Here is a 23,722-nt window from a genome sequence, read left to right as displayed (position 1 = left end):
ACCAGACCCAGTTTATCAGCACCTCCCCTCCTTGTCCTCTCTTACCCAGCAGACCCAGTTTATCAGCACCTCCCCTCCTTGTCCTCTCTTACCCAGCAGACCCAGTTTATCAGCACCTCTGTCTTTCCCCCATCCCTTCTTCTCAAACACATCTATTGTACACCCCTCTATACACCTACTTCCTCATCCATTCTCCTTCATTCACACACAACATATAGCGTAGTCCTCCACACACCCATTCTCTCCCACCCTCCTACATATATTCATATTCACCCTCCTTCACTCTCCCATTCATATGCACAGACACATACCCACACATACACCCACTCATACCCCCTCTCTCTCTCTCACACACACACACACACACACACACACACACACACACACATCGCATAGGTGATGACAAAATGTCTATGTTGTTCAAACACTGTGAATCAGACATCACAGGAATGGACCATTATACTGACTCCACATATTCAGCATCTTTATCTATCTTTGAGTATGCAATTATTGTTAAAAATAAGAACAACTTCATCACCCTGGTATTCTAGACATCAAGATTACCACGGTGCTGGACTTCCTATACTTTTTGAACCTGGTAGCACAGTAATGTGAGAACGTTGACACTTTCATTTTTTGTCTACAACAATAACAGACTTGTTTTGGGACATGATTCTGGTGAACAGTATTTTGAACAGGATTCTGTTTCTGTTGTCATACGGGTCACTTGACAATGTGTAGGATCCCCACCCACCCTCCCTCCCTCCCTCCCTCCCTCCCTCCCTCCCTCCCTCCCTCCCTCCCTCCCTCCCTCCTTCTGTAATGTCCCACTTTATGTTGTATTATGTAATGGGGATCCTAATAAACTAACCCCCCCTCCCCCTCCCTCTGTAATGTCCCACTTTATGTTGTATTATCTAATGACTAGAAGAATGGAGGTCGGGACGTCTGATATCGTTTGTTGAACTTTACTGAAAACATTACAAGGATACATTCACTGTTGTTCACTAGTTCTGTAGCTCAACTAGTGCAAGAGTAAGACATGGAATGGAATACTGAGTGTATCAGTTCAAACAGGATTTACAAGTTGCATGGTCTCTCTCTCTCTCTCTCTCTCCCTCTTTCTCCCTCCTTACACTAAAGAGGCCAGGCCTTTCACAGTGATACTCATGACTAGAGGAAGGTATCCAGGCTGGTCCTTCATCTCTGTCCTCAGTGTGTCCTCCTCTCTCTTCAGTGTAACTTTAGAGTGACCAAAGAGACTCTCTGTCCTCTGATACAGCTCCTCCTCAGTCAGAACAGCCAGACCTGCATCTCTCAGAGAGAGGGTCTCCCCACTCCCTGCTACCACATGCTGCACCTGGAGGACAAGCAGCACAGGAATTAAGGTGGCATCTGCATCCCTAGAATTTGCAACAATGAAAAACACTTTAAAATGACAAATAGTTAGACATTATACATGTTTTAATTGATATTGAACTGTTTATCAATGTGAAACATAATGGAAGTCCTTTATACTGCAAAACTTGATTGTTTAAAATACTTAGAAGCAAATAGGCTTGTCCCAGTATTGATGAGTAGAGTTATTTTGGAGATTTAGAGATATATTATTTTGAATGCTATAAAATAAACAAATGTATTTAATATAATTAGTGTTACAGCCTTGTAGATCACTCATGACAAAGATATACAAGGACCTTAAGCATTCTTTCCAGTGGCAAACTTATCAGGAGAGGGGTCTATATTAAATCAAATGATTGGCTAATCAGACCCTTTTAGTATGTCATACATGTTATGATTCCAGTGATCATTTGGTGTGTTTAAATAAAACGTGTAATTGGTGTGAAATTACACTGAGCAAAATGATTCATCAAATCTCTTTAGTAAATGATTAAGTAAATTACTTTTAAAGGTTAAATTACTTCAGATTTGAGATCGGTGGCCTCCATTTAAGAAACTCCTAAATGACTTATAAACGTGTAATTGATGTGACCTATACTTTGATGCAATTCATCATTCAGGGCAGACCCACCACTATCCGGGAGATGGTGCTGTTCTGCATGTCATTCTGGATTTCATTCAAACACATTTGATTTGTAATTGCTTGAGCTAATAAAGCACACAGTACATGCTCGTTCGCTGTTGTATTGTTATTTTGGTCAATTTGATTTGAGGAAAGGCAGCTCCCTAATGCAGCTGTTTCAGCCTCCCTCGGTGATCTGTTATGGAGAGGCTAGCCTGGGGACTCAGTCAGCTGTAGCCCACTTGGGTGCTGCCATAGAGATTCATTAGTAGTGTCCGCCCAAGAAGGATTGATGTCATTTGCCAAAGATAAATAGACATCTTATCTCTGGTAGAAATTTCATAGTTGTTTATCGTCTTCTAGTTAGCTAGCTGAAAAGTCATCATGAATCATGTCAACAATCTCCTAGCAAATTATTTTAAAACTTGTAGAGATAAAACATATTGGTGCTCATCAACCACTGAACAGGCCTCAGTTAAAATAGAGCAAGTTAGAAAATAATTCAACCTGAGTGGTTTGGATGGAACTTGCGGTGGCTAACAGCTGCTGTTTGAGGTAGCTAGCTAGCTACTACGTGTTGTTGTTAATGATTGATGTCAGAATGTAAAAACCCATGGAACTGTATCTATGCAATGGTTGAAGTGAGGCAGAGAGTAGCTTTATAAACATTGTTGCTAAATTCATGACCTGAACATCTTGTTAACAGACAGGCAGAGGCAACTGCACTCAGAATGGTGTTCTGCTGCGTCCCATCACTCTAACAGTGATTAGCAATATTGCAGACCGATGCTGATATTGATTCTGAAGTGAAATAGACTTTACTCTATAAAGTATGCTGGACTACCGTGGTCTTCCTTGCAATAGGAGCCAAAAATATGGGCAGTAGCCTATACACTGGTCATAACCCACGGAACCCAATTTGTTTTGCAACGCTCGCGCATGTGACGCAAGCGGTGTAGTTAGCCTGTAATCAGCTGACTACACTGCTCACGTGACGCAAGCGGTGTAGTTAGCCTGTAATCAGCTGACTACACCGCTCACGTGACACAAGCGGTGTAGTTAGCCTGTAATCAGCTGACTACACCGCTCACGTCGCGTGAGCGAGCGTTGCAAAATACATTTAGAAATCTATATTATTAAATTATTGCACCCACACTGCTCGCGCGCGCCAACGAGCGTCTGCGTTGCCAAAGGCTAAAACAGAAGTCAGTTCTATTTCTGACGCAGATCACGCTGCAAGTCCTGCCTCTCTCTTCTCCTCATTGGTTTATAGAAGCAGGTACCCACGTGCCATCTCCTCATTGGTTATACCCACGTGGGTGACTGAAAGACGAACGAGGTCAGTGGCGGTAATGGACCTAATTTATGAAAGTTGCCAATCGCAATATAAAGTCAAGAGAAGAAAAGGCCTAGAAGGAGGAGAGATGACTAGAAACGATTCGGTTGACCATTTTATTGAGGATTAATTGTCGGAATAAAGGACCTTGTGCATTTCAGGTGAAATAACAACTCAATGTTTATATCCCAGTACAAATTAGCTAGCAACAGCAAGCTAGCAAAATAGGACAAATTAGCTAGCACGTGCAAGCTAGCTAGCTAAATTGTCATAAATGTTTAATGCTTTTCGACCTGTCCCTAAAATAATGTAATTGGTTCAGAGTTTGTTTTGATATCTTAACCTGCGTGTCATAATCTCGTTTGGTGTGGAGAGACAAAATACCTTTATGCGCGATGGCGCATGCAGCCGGTTTGGGTTCCATGCTATGCTATAACGTTTTTTGTGTGTGGCTCAAAACTAATTTCTGGGATTGGTAATTATTTATGATGGTGCATTCAATGTTTAGTGTAGTAATGTATCGATGCATATTCACTTTTTTAATTGAGTTTGCCCCACCAATATTTTTGTTAGAAATTGCCACTGGTTACCGTCATTGGTGTCAGTACTGCTACTGGTGGTACAATGTTATCATAATGGTAGAAATATTAATTTATTTAACATGGGAAGAAACATTTACATAAACCTAAATACATTTACATAAACCCAAATACATTTACATAAACCCAAATACATTTACATAAACCCAAATACATTTACATAAACCCAAATACATTTACATAAACCCAAATACATTTACATAAACCCACATACATTTACATAAACCCAAATACATTTACATAAACCCAAATACATTTACATAAACCCAAATACATTTACATAAACCCAAATACATTTACATAAACCTAAATACATTTACATAAACCCAAATACATTTACATAAACCCAAATACATTTACATAAACCTAAATACATTTACATAAACCCAAACACATTTACATAAACAAAAACCTAGAAAAATGAACTCCAGGTCATACAGGACTGGAGGCTCAATCAAGCAGGTGTGAACTCACCAGGATCTGCAGGGCCTGTAAGACTGGAGGACTGCAACAGGATCCCAACACAGAGAGACCTTCATCTGTCATTCCTGAAGATATAAATATACACACATAAAACCACAGTAGTGAACCTAGTTTCCCAGGAACTGATCAAATAATAACTGGAGAATCCTGTGAAAACTGCTCTCTATCTCACCGTCCATGGCACTGACAATGAGGTGGACGGCACTGAGAAGTGAGGATCTGATCTCGTCCTCATCCTTCCCAACACATTGGTCTACAAGATCCAGTATGGCCTGGACTGTTTCCCTCTCAGACTCTTCCAGATCACCCAGGTCAGGAGTCTCACCTTCACACATCTGATCCAGCTGTGACGAGAGAGAGAGAGAGAGAGAGAGAGAGAGAGAGAAATATATTCATTCCTGCCATTAGGTAGGTAGGTAAGTAGGTGGGTAGGTGGGTAGGTAGTTAGGTAGGGGTGTGTGTGTGTGTGTGTGGCTACTACTATATGACTACTACTATAGTGCTACTACTATAGGGTTACTATAGGACTACAATAGGGCTACTACTATAGGGTTACTACTATAGGGCTACTACTATAGGACTACTACTATAGGGTTACTACTATAGGACTACTACTATAGGGTTACTACTATAGGGCTACTACTATAGGGTTACTACTATAGGGTTACTACTATAGGGTTACTACTATAGGGCTACTACTATAGGGTTACTACTATAGGACTACTACTATAGGACTACTACCATAGGGCTACTACTATAGGGTTACTACTATAGGACTACTACTATATGACTACTACTATAGGGTTACTACTATAGGGCTACTACTATAGGGCTACTATAGGACTACTCATATAGGGTTACTACTATAGGGCTACTACTATAGGGCTACTACTATAAGGTTACTACTATAGGGATACTACTATAGGAATACTACTATAGGACTACTACTATAGGACTACTACTATAGGGCTACTATAGGACTACTCATATAGCGCTACTACTATAGGGCTACTACTATAGTAGGGTTACTACTATAGGGTTACTACTATAGGGCTACTACTATAAGGCTACTACTATAGGACTACTGCTATAGGGCTACTACTATAGGGCTACTACTATAGGGATACTACTATAGGAATACTACGACTATAGTGCTACTACTATAGGGTTACTATAGGACTACAATAGAGCTACTACTATAGGGCTACTACTATAGGACTACTACTATAGGGTTACTACTATAGGGCTACTACTATAGGACTACTACTATAGGGCTACTACTATAGGACTACTACTATAGGGCTACTATTATAGGACTACTACTATAGGACTATCAGTTTCAGTTGAACATAAGCTATACATTTTATTGAGTTGCAATTGGCTGAAACAGACAACAAGAGGACGGGTCCAATCAGGTCCATTTGGTAAATCAGTTGTAATTACACATACCCAAAAACCTGTGGCAATTAGATCAGACCCGACCCAGAGCCGAGACAAAAGTCAGAATTTAGGACCCGAACCCACTCAGGTCCCGGGTCGGATTTCGGATCGGATTTCGGATCTGTTGGACCCGTGAAGACCTCTACCACTCACCACACTCTCCAGCACACTGACTGTCTCTCTGTCCTCCATGGTTGTCTTGAGGAGCTGGAGCAGAGAGGAGCGTTTGGCCACCGGCAGGACTGAAAGCAGCTGGAAATGACCACTCAGTTTGTCCAGTTCTATCAACACACAAACAACACAGAGACCATTTTGTCAAAGTGTCATATTTTTATGTAGCAAATCATTTATTTTTATATTCCAAAAGTGTGGAAACATTGTAATTACTAATCAAAGAGAACAATTTAAATATGGAACATTCCATTCAGTAGACTACATTACATGTTGACCAGACATTCTGCATTCCATTCAGTAGACTACATTCCATTCAGTAGACTACATTCCATTCAGTAGACTACATGTTGACCAGACATTCCATTCAGTAGACTACATGTTGACCAGACGTTCCATTCAGTAGACTACATTACATGTTGACCAGATGTTCCATTCAGTAGACTTCATTACATGTTGGCCGGACGTTCCATTCAGTAGACTACATTACATGTTGACCAGATGTTCTATTCAGTAGACTACATGTTGACCAGACGTTCCATTCAGTTGACTACATTACATGTTGACCAGATGTTCTATTCAGTAGACTACATTACATGTTGACCAGACATTCCATTCAGTAGACTACATGTTGACCAGACGTTCCATTCAGTAGACTACATTACATGTTGACCAGACGTTCCATTCAGTAGACTACATTACATGTTGACCGGACGTTCCATTCAGTAGACTACATTACATGTTGACCAGATGTTCCATTCAGTAGACTACATGTTGACCAGACGTTCCATTCAGTAGACTACATTACATGTTGACCAGACATTCCATTCAGTAGACTACATTACATGTTGACCGGACGTTCCATTCAGTAGACTACAGTACATGTTGACCAGACGTTCCATTCAGTAGACTACATTACATGTTGACCAGACGTTCCATTCAGTAGACTACATTACATGTTGACCAGACGTTCTATTCAGTAGACTACATGTTGACCAGACATTCCATTCAGTAGACTACATTACATGTTGACCAGATGTTCCATTCAGTAGGCTACATTACATGTTGGACAGACGTTCCATTCAGTAGACTACATTACATGTTGACCAGACGTTCCATTCAGTAGACTACATGTTGACCAGACGTTCCATTCAGTAGACTACATGTTGACCAGACATTCCATTCAGTAGACTACATTACATGTTGACCAGACATTCCATTCAGTAGACTACATGTTGACCAGACATTCCATTCAGTAGACTACATGTTGACCAGACGTTCCATTCAGTAGACTACATGTTGACCAGATGTTCCATTCAGTAGACTACATTACATGTTGACCAGACGTTCCATTCAGTAGACTACATTACATGTTGACCAGACACTCCATTCAGTAGACTACATTACATGTTGACCAGATGTTCCATTCAGTAGACTACATTACATGTTGACCAGACGTTCCATTCAGTAGACTACATTACATGTTGACCAGACATTCCATTCAGTAGACTACATTACATGTTGACCAGATGTTCCATTCAGTAGACTACATGTTGACCAGACGTTCCATTCAGTAGACTACATTACATGTTGACCAGACATTCCATTCAGTAGACTACATTACATGTTGACCAGACATCCCATTCAGTAGACTACATTACATGTTGACCAGACGTTCCATTCAGTAGACTACATTACATGTTGACCGGCCGTTCCATTCAGTAGACTACATTACATGTTAACCAGACGTTCCATTCAGTAGACTACATTACATGTTGACCAGACGTTCCATTCAGTAGACTACATTACATGTTGACCAGACGTTCCATTCAGTAGACTACATTACATGTTGACCGGACGTTCCATTCAGTAGACTACATTACATGTTAACCAGACGTTCCATTCAGTAGACTACATTACATGTTGACCAGACATTCCATTCAGTAGACTACATGTTGACCAGACGTTCCATTCAGTAGACTACATTACATGTTGACCAGATGTTCCATTCAGTAGACTACATGTTGACCAGACGTTCCATTCAGTAGACTACATTACATGTTGACCAGATGTTCCATTCAGTAGACTACATTACATGTTGACCAGACGTTCCATTCAGTAGACTACATGTTGACCAGACGTTCCATTCAGTAGACTACATTACATGTTGACCAGATGTTCCATTCAGTAGACTACATTACATGTTGACCGGACGTTCCATTCAGTAGACTACATTACATGTTGACCAGATGTTCCATTCAGTAGACTACATTACATGTTGACCAGACGTTCCATTCAGTAGACTACATTACATGTTGACCAGACGTTCTATTCAGTAGACTACATTACATGTTGACCAGACGTTCTATTCAGTAGACTACATTACATGTTGACCAGACGTTCCATTCAGTAGACTACATTACATGTTGACCAGACGTTCCATTCAGTAGACTACATTACATGTTGACCAGACGTTCTATTCAGTAGACTACATTACATGTTGACCAAACCTTCCATTCAGTAGACTACATTACGTGTTGACCAAACATTCCATTCAGTAGACTACATGTTGACCGCTAAACAGGAGGCATTACCCTCCACTGGCATTATTACCTTTGTTCAGATTTAAGGGGCTGTTGGCATCAAAGTCGCCTCTCAGGTCCATAATTCCATCCTCTTCAATCTCATCCTTTGACCAAACCTTTTCAAAGCCCCCATTGTTGCGGATGAGGCACAGCTCTGTGGGCAAGAGCAGACAACAGTCATTACCAGTCACACACAGACAGATACAGTGGCTGTACTAAATACAGTGGCTATACTAAATACAGTGGCTATACTAAATACAGTGGCTATACTCAATACAGTGGCTATACTCAATACAGTGGCTCTACTAAATACAGTGGCTATACTAAATACAGTGGCTATACTAAATACAGTGGCTGTACTAAATACAGTTGCTACTAAATGCAGTGGCTATACTCAATACAGTGGCTGTACTAAATACAGTGGCTATACTAAATACAGTGGGATATACTAAATACACTGAGGAACATAGACGCTGGCTGTGTACTTTACCATGGTATTTAACCATGCAGCCATGCCTGGGACATTGACAAACCATACACTTCCTCACCAAACTGTCCATTGCATTTGACGTAGAGCTCAATCAGACTGTAGGCCATGACAGTATTTGCAGGAATACCCAGTGACACATCACTTTCTGTCTGTGTACTGCCGATCTGCTTCATAGAGGCCTGTGGAGAACATTTTAAATTAGTCAGAGACGTTTGGTGCCCAGACGACCCAGATTCTAACCCAGACAGTCACATATTCTATACCACCACATTTTCAGGAAGTGGTTCTAATGATAAAAACACGATTTGCTGCCTTTTGAGAAGTGTAACTTGCTCAAATTTATTTAGGGATTTCACCTAATTTGAACAGCCTCTCATAAAGAGCATAGGTTCAACTTCGTAAAAAATTATGTTTTCCCATCTCAAGAGGTATTTTTTTAATGACTATAGTAAGTGCCTATTAAGTAAGGTTGACCATATCAGGGTTGACCATTTTAAATCAGCCATAAATATCCTTGTGACAGGGGTAATGGAAGCCTGTTCGCAGGGAGTGGCAATGGAAAGCAAGCCCCCCATTTATTTGTTTAAATCTATGGAGAACAGGTTTGAAGTGTTAAGCTCAACCTACTCAGTTTTCCACCACAAAACACCAGAAAATTAACTAAAGGAGGAGAACCAGTTTACCTGTTTTTACACCATGATTTAACTATTAGATGATTTAACTACTATTGAATATTTCTTTAGAAAACAGTTTCACCATATTAAAACGAGAGTTCACGTAACAGGGTTGACCTTAAAAAGATGGACAGACGTAAATTAATCACAGTAAATAAATACAAATCTTCAGAAATGACTTTGTCAAAACAACAAAAGAACTAGGGCTTTTTCAATGATGGTGAAAATGTGGAGAAATGTTGGGATAAGTGGGTTAAACATTTTCCAGAAGTCACAGTCAAAATGCTGAATTGTGGCATTTTAGAAAGTCTTTATTCAAAAGAAAAATTGTACTGAAAATATCAAAGGTACTCTGTGAGTATTACGACTACTGAACAGACATCTGTGAGTATTACGACTACTGAACAGACATCTGTGAGTATTACGACTACTGAACAGACATCTGTGACTGTTACGACCACTACTGAACAGACAGACATCTGTGAGTATTACGACTACCAAACAGACAGACATCTGTGAGTATTACCACTACCGAACAGACAGACATCTGTGAGTATTTCCACTACTGAACAGACATCTGTGAGGATTACCACTACCGAACAGACAGACATCTGTGAGTATTACCACTACTGAACAGACATCTGTGAATATTTCCACTACTGAACAGACATCTGTGAGTATTACCACTACTGAACAGACAGACATCTGTGAGTTTTACCACTACTGAACAGACATCTGTGAGTATTACCACTACTGAACAGACATCTGTGAGTATTACCACTACTGAACAGACATCTGTGAGTATTACGACTACTGAACAGACATCTGTGAGTATTACCACTACTGAACAGACAGACATCTGTGAGTATTACCACTACTGAACAGACATCTGTGAGTATTACCACTACTGAACAGACATCTGTGAGTATTACCACTACTGAACAGACATCTGTGAGTATTACCACTACTGAACATCTGTGAGTATTACCACTACTGAAAAGACATCTGTGAGTATTACCACTACTGAAAAGACATCTGTGAGTATTACCACTACTGAACATCTATGAGTATTACAACTACTGAAAAGACATTTGTGAGTATTACCACTACTGAACAGACATCTGTGAGTATTACCACTACTGAAAAGACATCGGTGAGTATTACCACTACTGAACAGATATCTTTGAGTATTACCACTACTGAACAGACATCTGTGAGTATTACCACTACTGAACATCTGTGAGTATTTCCACTACTGAACAGACATCTGTGAGTATTACCACTACCGAACAGACATCTGTGAGTATTACCACGACTGAACAGACATCTGTGAGTATTACCACTACTGAACATCTGTGAGTATTACCACGACTGAAAAGACATATGTGAGTATTACCACTACTGAACAGACATCTGTGAGTATTACCACTACTGAACAGACATCTGTGAGTATTACGACTACTGAACAGACATCTGTGAGTATTACCACTACTGAACAGACAGACATCTGTGAGTATTACCACTACTGAACAGACATCTGTGAGTATTACCACTACTGAACAGACATCTGTGAGTATTACCACTACTGAACATCTGTGAGTATTACCACTACTGAACATCTGTGAGTATTACCACTACTGAACATCTGTGATCTGTCAATATGGTCCTGACATTGACTTTATTTATGAAGGCCTAGCTATCATGAAGTGAGATTATTGAGATTAAAAATCTATTTTACAACAGAGATTATCTAAATCCGAGTTACCAGTAAAATATGAGGAAAATATAATTCACTTCGGTAGAACACTTGGTAATCTTTCTTCCTACCTTCCCGCTCAGGAACACACAGGCGCTCACGTTGGCTCCTACATTGCCATGCTTAAGGACATTGTTTGTGACCGGGCAAGGTAGTGACGTCATAATCCTCTCCGTCAAGACGCCTAACACTGCCCTGGGATTCGCACGGGTCTGCTTGATCACAGGATGGGACATGTCCAGAACTCTGCAGGAGGGACACATTTTAGGTCATATTTCATAGAAATCTGGAAACACTGGAAAGCTACTTTAAAAGTAAACAAATGGATGTACCAATCACAGATTGTCCCTTTAAGCTAAACTAGTAGTGAAAACAGTGAGGAGGTAGTTTAAGTTTCAGGAAGTTGCTAAACCAGTACAGTTCCACTTCTTTCTTGTCTGAAATCACTTCAACCTGAAAATGTCCTTTTTACACAAAAGATACCTGCCTGATGTCATTGCAACCAGTTTTGCTCGCTGGTCTTGGGTCTTGGACTCCTTGGGAAGGTGAGCTGTATGATCTATTATGACTGTATTATGACTGTTATGACTGTTATGACTGTAAAGACTATATATTACTGTTATGACTGTATCCTGACTGTATATGACTGTATTATGGCTGCATTATGATGTATTATGACAGTATTATGACTGTATTATGACTGTATATGAATGAAAATTATTGTATTATGACTCGTATGACTGTATTATGTCTATTATGAGTGTATATGACTGTATTGTGACTATTATGACTGAATATAACTGTATAATGACTTATGACTGTATATGACTGTATTGTGACTATTATGACTGTAGTATGACTATTATGACTGTATATGACTGCATTATGACTTGGTATGACTGTATTATGACTGTATATGACTGTATTATGACGTATTATGACTGTATTATGACTATTATGACTATTATGACTATATTATGACTGTATTATGACTGTGTTATGACTGTATATGACTGTATTATGATGTATTATGACTGTGTTATGACTATTATGACTATATATATGTGACTATATTATGACTGTATTATGACGTAGTATGACGATTATGACTGTATTATGACTATTATGACTTGGTATGACTGTATTATGACTGTGTTATGACTATTATGACTGTATATGACTGTATTGTGACTATTATGTATTATGACTGTGCTATGACTATTATGACTGTATTATGACTATTATGACTATTATGACTATTATGACTATTATGAGGTATTATGACTGTATTATGATGTATTATGACTATATTAGGATGTATTATGATTGTATTATGACTGTATATGGCTGTATTATGACTGTATTATGACTGTATATGGCTGTATTATGACTGTATTATGACTGTATATGACTGTATTATGACTGTATTATGACTGTATATGGCTGTATTATGAAGTATTATGACTGTATATGGCTGTATTATGACTGTATTATGACTGTATATGGCTGTATTATGACTGTATTATGACTGTATATGGCTGTATTATGAAGTATTATGTCTGTGTTATGACTATTTTGGCTGTATTATGACTGTATTATGACTGTATTATGATGTATTATGACTGTATTATGACTGTATTATGACTGTATAATGACTGTATTATGATGTATTATGACTGTATAATGACTGTATATGGCTGTATTATGAAGTATTATGACTGTATATGACTGTATTATGACTGTATTATGACTGTATTATGACTGTATATGGCTGTATTATGAAGTATTATGACTGTATATGGCTGTATTATGACTGTATATGACTGTATTATGACTGTATTATGACTGTATATGGCTGTATTATGAAGTATTATGTCTGTGTTATGACTATTTTGGCTGTATTATGACTGTATTATGACTGTATTATGACTATATTAGGATGTATTATGATTGTATTATGACTGTATTATGACTGTATTATGATTGTATTATGACTGTATTATGACTGTATTATGATGTATTATGATGTATTATGACTGTATTATGACTGTATATGGCTGTATTATGAAGTATTATGACTGTATATGGCTGTATTATGACTGTATATGACTGTATTATGACTGTATTATGACTGTATATGGCTGTATTATGAAGTATTATGTCTGTGTTATGACTATTTTGGCTGTATTATGACTGTATTATGACTATATTAGGATGTATTATGATGTATTATGATGTATTATGACTGTATTATGATGTATTATGATGTATTATGACTGTATTATGACTGTATATGGCTGTATTATGAAGTATTATGACTGTATATGGCTGTATTATGACTGTATATGACTGTATTATGACTGTATATGGCTGTATTATGAAGTATTATGTCTGTGTTATGACTATTTTGGCTGTATTATGACTGTATTATGACTGTATTATGACTATATTAGGATGTATTATGATTGTATTATGACTGTATTATGACTGTATTATGATTGTATTATGACTGTATTATGACTGTATTATGACTGTATTATGACTGTATATGGCTGTATTATGAAGTATTATGTCTGTGTTATGACTATTATGACTGTATATGACTGTATTATGAGGTATTATGACTGTATTATGACTGTATTATGACTGTATTATGACTGTATTATGACTGTATATGGCTGTATTATGAAGTATTATGTCTGTGTTATGACTATTATGACTGTATATGACTGTATTGTGACTATTATGACTGTATATGACTGTAGTATGACGTATTATGACTGTGCTATGACAATTATGACTGTATTATGACTATTATGACTATTATGACTGTATTCGACTGTATTGTGACTATTATGACTGTATATGACTGTATTATGACGTATTGTGACTGTGTTATGACTATTATGACTGTATTATGACTGTGTATGACTCTATTGTGACTGTGTTATGACTGTAGTATGACTATTATGACTGTATTATGACTATTATGACTGTATTATGATGTAGTATGACAATTAGGACTGTATTATGACTGTATTATGATGTAGTATGACTATTATGACTGTATAATGACTGTATTGTGACTGTATTATGACTGTATTATGATGTATTGTGGTGTATTGTGACTGTATTATGACTGTATTATGATGTATTGTGGTGTATTGTGACTGTATTATGACTGTATTATGATGTATTATGATGTATTATGACTGTATTATGATGTATTGTGGTGTATTGTGACTGTATTATGACTGTATAATGACTGTATTGTGACTGTATTATGACTGTATTATGACTGTATTATGATGTATTATGACTGTATTATGATGTATTATGATGTATTATGACTGTATTATGACTGTATTATGATGTATTATGACTGTATAATGACTGTATTATGATGTATTATGATGTATTGAACATATGTATAGTATAGGGTAACTCACCTGTTTTTTGAGTAGTTGTGTAAGTCCTTCACATCAACCTTCTCTTTGTTCAGGCTGCCAAGGGACAGCTTCTGTTTGGTGGACCATTTCCCTCCGATGGTCAGGTTGAAATCAGCCAACTTTGCCTCCACGTTTCCGTCTGCGTTCATTTCTTTCTTGTCACCAAATGTCCCACTGTAGTCCACAAAGTCAGACTCCTTGACAGCTGAGGGAAAGTTCAACATTTGAATGGACTCTGTGCTATTATACCACAGCACATATCTATAACAGACACATCCATGACATATCTATAACAGACACATCCATCACATATCTATAACAGACACATCCATCACATATCTATAACAGACACATCCATCACATATCTATAACAGACACATCCATCACATATCTATAACAGACACATCCATCACATATCTATAACAGACACATCCATCACATATCTATAACAGACACATCCATCACATATCTATAACAGACACATCCATCACATATCTATAACAGACACATCCATCACATATCTATAACAGACACATCCATCACATATCTATAACAGACACATCCATCACATATCTATAACAGACACATCCATTACATATCTATAACAGACACATCCATGACATTATCATTTTCCTATTCTGCTCAGAAAAACAAGAGTAGGATAAATATTTAAACCAATGGTCAGATATTTTAGAACAACAACAACCCATAGTTATTTTTTTTTTCACTAGCGGGATTTGTGCTATTTGTCACTAGCGGGAGGCTCTGGTGCTTACTTGGGCTTAAAGGTGTGTTTCCAGGCTCTCCAGGCTCCAGAACATCACCGAGGGTAAAGCCAGGGGACTGGTATTTGGCTTCCTGCCAGAAGCATCTGTGCCTGGTCTTGACAATCAGTGATCGGAGATTCAGTTTGTCTGTGTCATTCAGACTGGGCACAGGGATCAGGCGACCCGCATGATCTGTGTCCTTCACGAAGGCTTTTGTGGCTTTGGCAAACATCTGAGAGATGGTGATGGATCGTGTTTCTGGCTGCAGCAGATGACAAAGACACAAATGACAAAGATGTCTAAGAAACAAAACTAGGATGAACACATGAACACTCAATACAACATCTTCAGAAGAGCATTCTAAATACATTTCACAGTTGGCAACACACTCAATAATGCAAAACACAATCTCTTTGAAAGGTTCACTTTCCCTGGGAAAAGAGTGGATCAGAACAGAGTAGCATTGCTTTTGACAAGACAGGAAACAGGATATAAACACAAACAGGATATAATTTCAGTCAAAAACATTGGTTGTGTATCATTCAAGGCTATCCACAGCATGCTGTAGATTTTTCTACTTCCTTTTTATATCGCAAAAATCAGCTTTAGTATTCTTCCTCTGGGTCCTTTTGACATTGATAAATTGTAAAGATACAGTTTGTTATTAAGAATTACATACTAGAATGTCTAAAATGCAGGGTTCAGGGAAATGGCTTGTCATCCGTGTTTAGGTTCTTGGTACATGCCAAGTTACTGCTTCTGAACATTTTTTGTGACCAAGCAAGGTAGTGATGTCATAATCCTCTCCGTCAAGATGCCTAACACTGCTCTGGGATTTACGCGGGTCTGCTTGATCACAGGATGGGACATGTCTAGAACTCTGCAGGAGGGACCCATTATAATCTGAGCCTTGACATTAGCCCTGTACAAACTTAAAGGAGAATGCCACCACTTTTTAACCTCATAATCTAATGTTCCTCATAGATCATTTGCCGAATACCTGACACCTAAATTAGGATTTCAAGTCAGGATTTTTTTTTAATTAACATTCAACAGAAAGCAAACAACCTAACGTTCACTTGTAATGAAAGTTGTATGTATGCTCTGACAACAAAGGGTATAAAATAAACCAGCAGAGGAAACTAAAATAACCACACTTCTTACCCTTTACTTTGAGAGTTGAAAATAGTTTGATCTTGATTCAAATAAGCAATGAACAGATACTGATTAGATAAGATGCAAGATAACGCCTTTGAATTTGGCTCATCTACCAAATGAGTGGTTGAAAATATCAGTCCAACTTCCGTTACAAGTGAACTCACAGACTTGACACTAAGGCTTTGTGCTAACCACAGAAGTATAGCCTACCACTTTAGACAGCCTACATCTGTGGTTATGCATGTGCGACTACACCCAGTCACATAAATCTACACTCTTAGAAAGAAAATTCCAAAAGGGTTCTTCAGTCTGTCACCATAGAACCCTTTTTTAGTTCCAGGTAGAACCATTTTGGGTTCCTTGTAGAACCTTCTGTAGAAAGGCTTCTACATGGAACCCTAAAACTGTCCTACTGGGAATCAAAAGGGTTCTACCTGAAACAAACAAGGGTTCTTCAAAGGGTTATCCTATGGAGACAGCCGAAGAACCCTTTTAGGTTCTAGACAGCACCTTCTTCTGTGTGTGGCTAAACTTCCAACATTCTAATATCAATGATGGCACAGCTCTCCAATGCATATCTGTATCCAAAACATGACCTGAAAGAGCAGTATTTCATTGTAGCATTTCATAACCTGCAAGAGCTTCAATACTTACCGTTTTTCACAGTTTCTTCCTTCAGGTCCTATTGAGTCTGACAATTATTGACTTCAATCACTGTGTAACATCATGGGTAACTCTGGGCATCGGTTTTCAGTTTGGTACTGTAAACCAGCACAGCAGCTTTCACCGATCATATAGTGTGTGTTTATAAAGATGCTACTTTTCTTTTTAAACGTCCTCTTCCACATATATAAGAGGGTAACTTACTTGTCTTTGCTAAGTAACCCTTTTACTTCCACTTCCTCTTTCTTCAGTATCACTTCCTCTTTCTTCAAAGGACGACTCGAGTGTGGAAGACGTGTTCAGTCCCAGACTTAAAGTTTAAATACACTGCTTCTGCCACCAATTGTGTCCCCATGTCTACGCTGGCTTATCCGCTGTCACAAAATGTCCCACTGTGGTCCACAATGTCACTCTCCTCTCCAGCTGAGGGAAAGTTCACTGTGACCATGGACTCTATTATGCCACAGAACACCTATCTGTAACAGCCACATCCATGACATGATCATTTTCATAATCTATTCAGACATAGACTAACATAAATAATACAATCAAATATCTTTCACAAAAACAACAACAACAACGAAACAGGAGATGCATTCCAAATGCCCCCATAGTTTGAGTTTCTACCCCCATAGTTTGAGTTTCTACCCCCATAGTTTGAAATACTATCCACTTAGTTTGAGTTTCTACCCCCATAGTTTGAGTTTCTACACCCATAGTTTGAGTTTCTACCCCCATAGTTTGAGTTTCTACCCCCATAGTTTGAGTTTCTACCCCCATAGTTTGAGTTTCTACCCCCATAGTTTGAAATACTACCCCCATAGTTTGAGTTTCTACCCCCATAGTTTGAGTTACTATCCACTTAGTTTGAGTTACTACCCCCATAGTTTGAGTTTCTACCCCCATAGTTTGAGTTTCTACCCCCATAGTTTGAAATACTACCCCCATAGTTTGAGTTTCTACCCCCATAGTTTGAGTTACTATCCACTTAGTTTGAGTTTCTACCCCCATAGTTTGAGTTTCTACCCCCATAGTTTGAGTTACTACCCCCATAGTTTGAAATACTATCCACTTAGTTTGAATTACTACCCCCATAGTAGTAATTCCCCATAGTTTGAAATACTACCCCCATAGTTTGAGTTACTACCCCCATAGTTTGAAATACTATCCACTTAGTTTGAATTACTACCCCCATAGTAGTAATTCCCCATAGTTTGAAATACTACCCCCATAGTTTGAGTTTCTACCCCCATAGTAGTAATTCCCCATAGTTTGAAATACTACCCCCATAGTAGTAATTCCCCATAGTTTGAAATACTACCCCCATAGTTTGAGTTACTACCCCCATAGTTTGAAATACTATCCACTTAGTTTGAATTACTACCCCCATAGTAGTAATTCCCCATAGTTTGAAATACTACCCCCATAGTTTGAGTTACTACCCCCATTGCATTGGCAAGGCCTAAAAAATACATTATTCTTAAAGTGGTAATGGGCTACTTTTTAGGCCCTATATGTACAATTATATACATTATTATATATTGGGTGAATTTTGGCCCATTCCTCCTGACAGAGCTGGTGTAACTGAGTCAGGTTTGTAGGCCTCCTTGCTCGCACATGCTTTTTCAGTTCTACCCACAAATTCTCTATAGGATTGAGGTCAGAGCTTTGTGATGGCCACTCCAATACGTTGAGTTTGTTGTCCTTAAGCCATTTTGCCACAACTTTGGAAGTATGCTTGGGGTCATTGTCCATTTGGAAGACCCATTTGCAACCAAGCTTTAACTTCCTGACTGATGTCTTGAGATGTTGCTTCAATATATCCACACCATTTTCCTTCCTCATGATGCCAACTATTTTGTGAAGTGCACCAGTCCCTCTTGCAGCAAAGCACCCCCACGGTTGGGATGGTGTTCTTCGGCTTGCAAGCCTCCCCCTTTTTCCTCCAAACATAATGATGGTCATAATGGCCAAACAGTTCTATTTTTGTTTCATCAGACCAGAGGACATTTCTCCAAAAAGTACGATCTTTGTCCCCATGTGCAGCTGCAAACCGTAGTCTGGCATTTTTATGGCGGTTTTGGAGCAGTGGCTTCTTCCTTGCTGAGCGGCCTTTTAGGTTATGTCAATATAGGACTCGTTTCACTGTGGATATAGATACTTTTGTACCTGTTTCCTCCAGCATCTTCACAAGGTCCTTTGCTGTTGTTCTGGGATCGATCTGCACTTTTCACACCAAAGTATGTTCATCTCTAGGAGACAGAACGCGTCTCCTTCCTGAGTGGTATGTCGGCTGCGTGGTCCCATGGTGTTTATACTTACGTACTATTTTTTGTACAGATGAACGTGGTACCTTCAGGCATTTTGAAATTGCTCTTGGCTGATTTCTTGGCTGATTTCTTGGCTGATTTCTTTTGATTTTCCCATGATGTCAAGCAAAGAGGCACTGGGTTTGAAGGTAGGCCTTGAAATACATCCACAGGTACACCTCAAATGTACTCAAATTATGTCAATTAGCCTATCAGAAGCTTCTAAAGCCATGACATCATTTTCTGGAATTTTCCAAGCTGTTTAAAGGCTCAGTCAACTTAGTGTATGTAAACTTCTCACCCACTGGAATTGTGAATAATCTCTGTTAACAATTGTTTGAAAAATGACTTGTGTAATGCACAAAGTAGATGTCCTATCTGACTTGCCAAAACTATAGTTAACAAGACATTTGTGGAGTGGTTGAAAAGCAAGTTTTTTTGTTTTTTTTTACCCCTTTTTCTCCCCAATTTCGTGGTGTCCAATTGTTGTACTATCTTGTCTCATCGCTACAACTCCCGTACGGGCTCGGGAGAGACGAAGGTGGAAAGTCATGCGTCCTCCGATACACAACCCAACCACTGCTTCTTAACACAGCACGCATCCAACCCGGAAGCCAGCCGCACCAATGTGTCGGAGGAAACACCGTGCACCTGGCCACCTTGGTTAGCGCGCACTGCGCCCGGCCCGCCACAGGTGCCCGATGAGACAAGGACACCCCTACCGACCAAGCCCTCCCTAACCCGGACGACACTAGGACCTCCCGGTCGCGGCCGGTTACGACAGAGCCTGAGCGCGAACCCAGGGACTCTGATGGCACAGCTGGCGCTGTAGTACAGCGCCCTTAACCACTGCGCCACCCGGCCTGAAAAACAAGTTTTAATGACTCCAACCTAAGTGCACGCCCAATTTTTCAGTTTTTGATTTGTTAAAAAAGTTTGAAATATCCAATAAATGTCGTTCCACTTCATGATTGTGTCCCACTTGTTGTTGATTCTTCACAAAAAAATACAGTTTTGGGCATCCCGGGTGGCGCAGTGGTTAAGGGCGCTGTACTGCAGCGCCAGCTGTGCCATCAGAGTCCTGGGTTTGCGCCCAGGCTCTGTCGTAACCGGCCGCGACCGGGAGGTCCGTGGGGCGACGCACAATTGGCCTAGCGTCGCCCGGGTTAGGGAGGGCTTGGTCGGTAGGGGTGTCCTTGTCTCATCGCGCACCAGCGACTCCTGTGGCGGGCTGGGCGCAGTGCACGCTAGCCAAGGTGGCCAGGTGCACGGTGTTTCCTCCGGCGCATTGGTGCGGCTGGCTTCCGGGTTGGATGTGCGCTGTGTTAAAGAAGCAGCGGCTTGGTTGGTTGTGTATCGGAGGACGCATGACTTTCAACCTTCGTCTCTCCCGAGCCCGTACGGGAGTTGTAGCGATGAGACAAGATAGTAGCTACTACACAATTGGATTCTTTATGTTTGAAGCCTGAAATGTGGCAAAAGGTCGCAAAGTTCAAGGGGGCCGAATACTTTCGCAAGGCACTGTACCTTTTACTGAGGAGTGGCTACCATCTGGCAACTCTACCATAAAGGCCTGTTTGGGGGAATGCTGCAGAGATGGTTGTCCTTCTGGAAGATTCTCACATCTCCACAGAGGAACTCTGGAGCTCTGTCAGAGTCTCGGAGCTCTAAAGCCAATTCCTTCGGCCTCATGGCTTGGTTTTTTCTCTGACATGCACTGTCAACTGTGGGACCTTATATAGACAGGTTTGTGCCTTTCCAAATCATGTCCAATCAATTGAATATACTACAGGTGGACTCCAATCAAGTTGTAGAAACATATCAAGGACAAGCAATTGAAACAGGATGCACCTGAGCTCAATTTCTATTCTCATAGCAAAAGGGTCTGAATACTTATGTAAATAAGGCGGCTCTTGATGGGGCATAATTAACTTATACTTTTATATGTATCATAGGTGTCTTCAGTGGAGCCAAGCTTGTCTATCTATGCATTGAAAGTTCCGTTACATGTAATAAAATATTATCATCATGGCTACATTATTTTGTAATGTTTTACCACAGATAGAACAATGAGAACATGTTTGGTTGGACAGGAGGTGGAGATGGAAGCACAGAGAGATAGAACCAAACGTGAGGGGGTTCCCCCAAAACACTCCCAGTGCACGTGGCTGGAGAAAGGGGTGGAGCGAAACTCTTTGTTATCACCGTACTTATTCCGTTGTTGCGACAGAAATGTCTACCTTTATCTAAACGGGTAACTCTAACCTGGAACGGTCTTTCGCGTTCGGCTAGGACATAGCCAGGATAAACGGTAAAACATATTGCTCTTGTAGGTAGCAGTAGTTTCAATTTTGAACATATTGAGTCGTGAATTATGAACGCATAGATAGACGTCTATGAACGTTTACGAATAACAACCACAGTATTTTGACTCCGTGTAATGTCTGATTTCTTAGCGTATCCAGTCTGCTACTCATATGGCTCATAGGTCATGGCTTTAACGTTTTATTTTTTTAGATAGTAAATTAATGGGAACCTTTTCAATGTGAATATTATCGTATTATTAATCTTGTGTTCTTGTCGTGTTTTATCAGTTGCAAACAGAGACATCATCCTCGACCATTTCTGTGTCTGTCTCCCATTGAAGATTTTCCACGGCCACAAGAAACTTTGTGGAGGAGATTGATGATGATGGCAGCTTGATCCCTGTGTCCAGTCTGATTGACTCAGACAAACTGGTCCCTCTCTCACTGGTTGTGAAACACAAGCGTTTTTGGATTTGGCAGAAACCCAAGTACCTGCCCACTGATTTTACCCTCAGTGATGTGCTGACTGGAGACACACCCTTAACCCCAGGTAAACACAAGATCAGCCCCTCAGTTGAAATGATAGGCTGCACACCTGTACTTGCTACCTGTTTGTTTGCAGGTATAGGCTCCGCTCTCCCTCAGTGTGATACTGTGTGAATGTGTTCCTTGTGAAAGATCTGAGTGTCAATTCTGTTATCCATGTTACTGGAAAGATTATGAAGAGGATCCTATCATGATACATAATGATACATACAGTGACTTCAGAAGTATTCACACCCCCTGACTTTTTCAACATTTTGTTGTGTTACAGCCGGAATTTAAAATGGATTACATTTAGATTTGTTTTGTCAATGGCCTGAACACAATACCCCATAATGTCACAGTGGAATTATGTTTATCTGTTAGGTCCCTCAGTTGAGTAGTGCATTTCAAACACAGATTCAACCACAAAGACCAGGGAGGTTTTTGCATCTATTGGTAGATGGGTAAAAAAAAAGCAGTCATTGAATGTCCCTTTGAGCATGGTGAAGTTATTAATTACACTTTGGATGGTGTATCAATTCACCCAGTCGCTATAAAGATACAGGCACCCTTCCTAACTCAGTTGCCAGAGAGGAAGAAAACTGCTCAGGGATTTCACCATGAGGCCAATGATGACTTTAAAACAGTTAGAGTTTAATGGCTCTGATAATAGATAGCTGAGGATGGTTCAACAACATTGTAGTTACTCCAGAATACTAGCCTAATTGACAGAGTGAAAAGAAGGAAGTGTGTATGCAACAAGCCACTAAAGTAATACTGCAAAAAATGTACAGCAATTCAATTTTTGGCCTGAAGACAAATTGTTATGTTTGGGGCAAATCCAATCCAACACATTACTGAATACCACTCTCCATATTTTCCAGCATAGTGGTGGCTGCATCACGTTATGGGTATGTTTGTAATCGTTAAGGACTGGGGAGTTTTTCAGGATAAAAAATACACGGAATGGAGCTAAGCACAGGCAGAT

The 23,722-nt window shown here is 39.6% G+C and overlaps 3 protein-coding genes across 4 annotated transcripts in view; 2 read left to right on the top strand and 1 right to left on the bottom strand.

Annotated features, from left to right (window-relative positions):
- Window positions 1-952: 952 nt before the first annotated feature.
- On the bottom strand, window positions 953-17,970 carry LOC149984806 (gasdermin-E-like). 2 transcript variants are annotated; one of them, XM_090187156.1, is made up of 10 exons: window positions 17,586-17,970; window positions 15,783-16,035; window positions 15,007-15,211; window positions 11,629-11,803; window positions 9,186-9,306; window positions 8,666-8,791; window positions 6,035-6,162; window positions 4,614-4,785; window positions 4,433-4,506; window positions 953-1,360 (listed from the first exon to the last, which is right to left on the bottom strand). In XM_090187156.1, the coding sequence occupies exons 2-10, from the start codon at window positions 16,003-16,005 to the stop codon at window positions 1,133-1,135; spliced, it is 1,452 nt and encodes a 483-aa protein (XP_090043282.1). In that variant the 5' UTR covers window positions 16,006-16,035; window positions 17,586-17,970; the 3' UTR covers window positions 953-1,132. The 2 variants fall into 2 exon arrangements, with proteins under 2 accessions (XP_090043282.1, XP_090043284.1); XM_090187158.1 differs by lacking the exon at window positions 17,586-17,970 and adding an exon at window positions 16,938-17,178.
- LOC149984805 (gasdermin-E-like) overlaps window positions 17,658-23,722 on the top strand; it is a 6,455-nt gene continuing 390 nt past the window's right edge. Inside the window, exons 1-3 of the mRNA XM_090185834.1 lie at window positions 17,658-17,661; window positions 18,018-18,072; window positions 22,551-22,759. Of these exons, the coding sequence (XP_090041960.1) occupies window positions 17,658-17,661; window positions 18,018-18,072; window positions 22,551-22,759 (268 nt within the window). The remainder of the gene's footprint in view (window positions 17,662-18,017; window positions 18,073-22,550; window positions 22,760-23,722) is intronic.
- LOC149984804 (gasdermin-E-like) overlaps window positions 22,091-23,722 on the top strand; it is an 18,114-nt gene continuing 16,482 nt past the window's right edge. The window contains exons 1-2 of the mRNA XM_090187179.1: window positions 22,091-22,214; window positions 22,498-22,759. The gene's annotated coding sequence lies outside the window, so the exon portion shown is untranslated. The remainder of the gene's footprint in view (window positions 22,215-22,497; window positions 22,760-23,722) is intronic.

The sequence above is a fragment of the Oncorhynchus mykiss genome, chromosome 2 (genome assembly GCF_057628025.1).
Source record: "Oncorhynchus mykiss isolate SJ-2025 chromosome 2, ASM5762802v1, whole genome shotgun sequence".
In the NCBI taxonomy this organism is placed as follows: Eukaryota; Metazoa; Chordata; class Actinopteri; order Salmoniformes; family Salmonidae; genus Oncorhynchus; species Oncorhynchus mykiss.
This window is presented reverse-complemented; position numbering and strand designations above follow the sequence as displayed.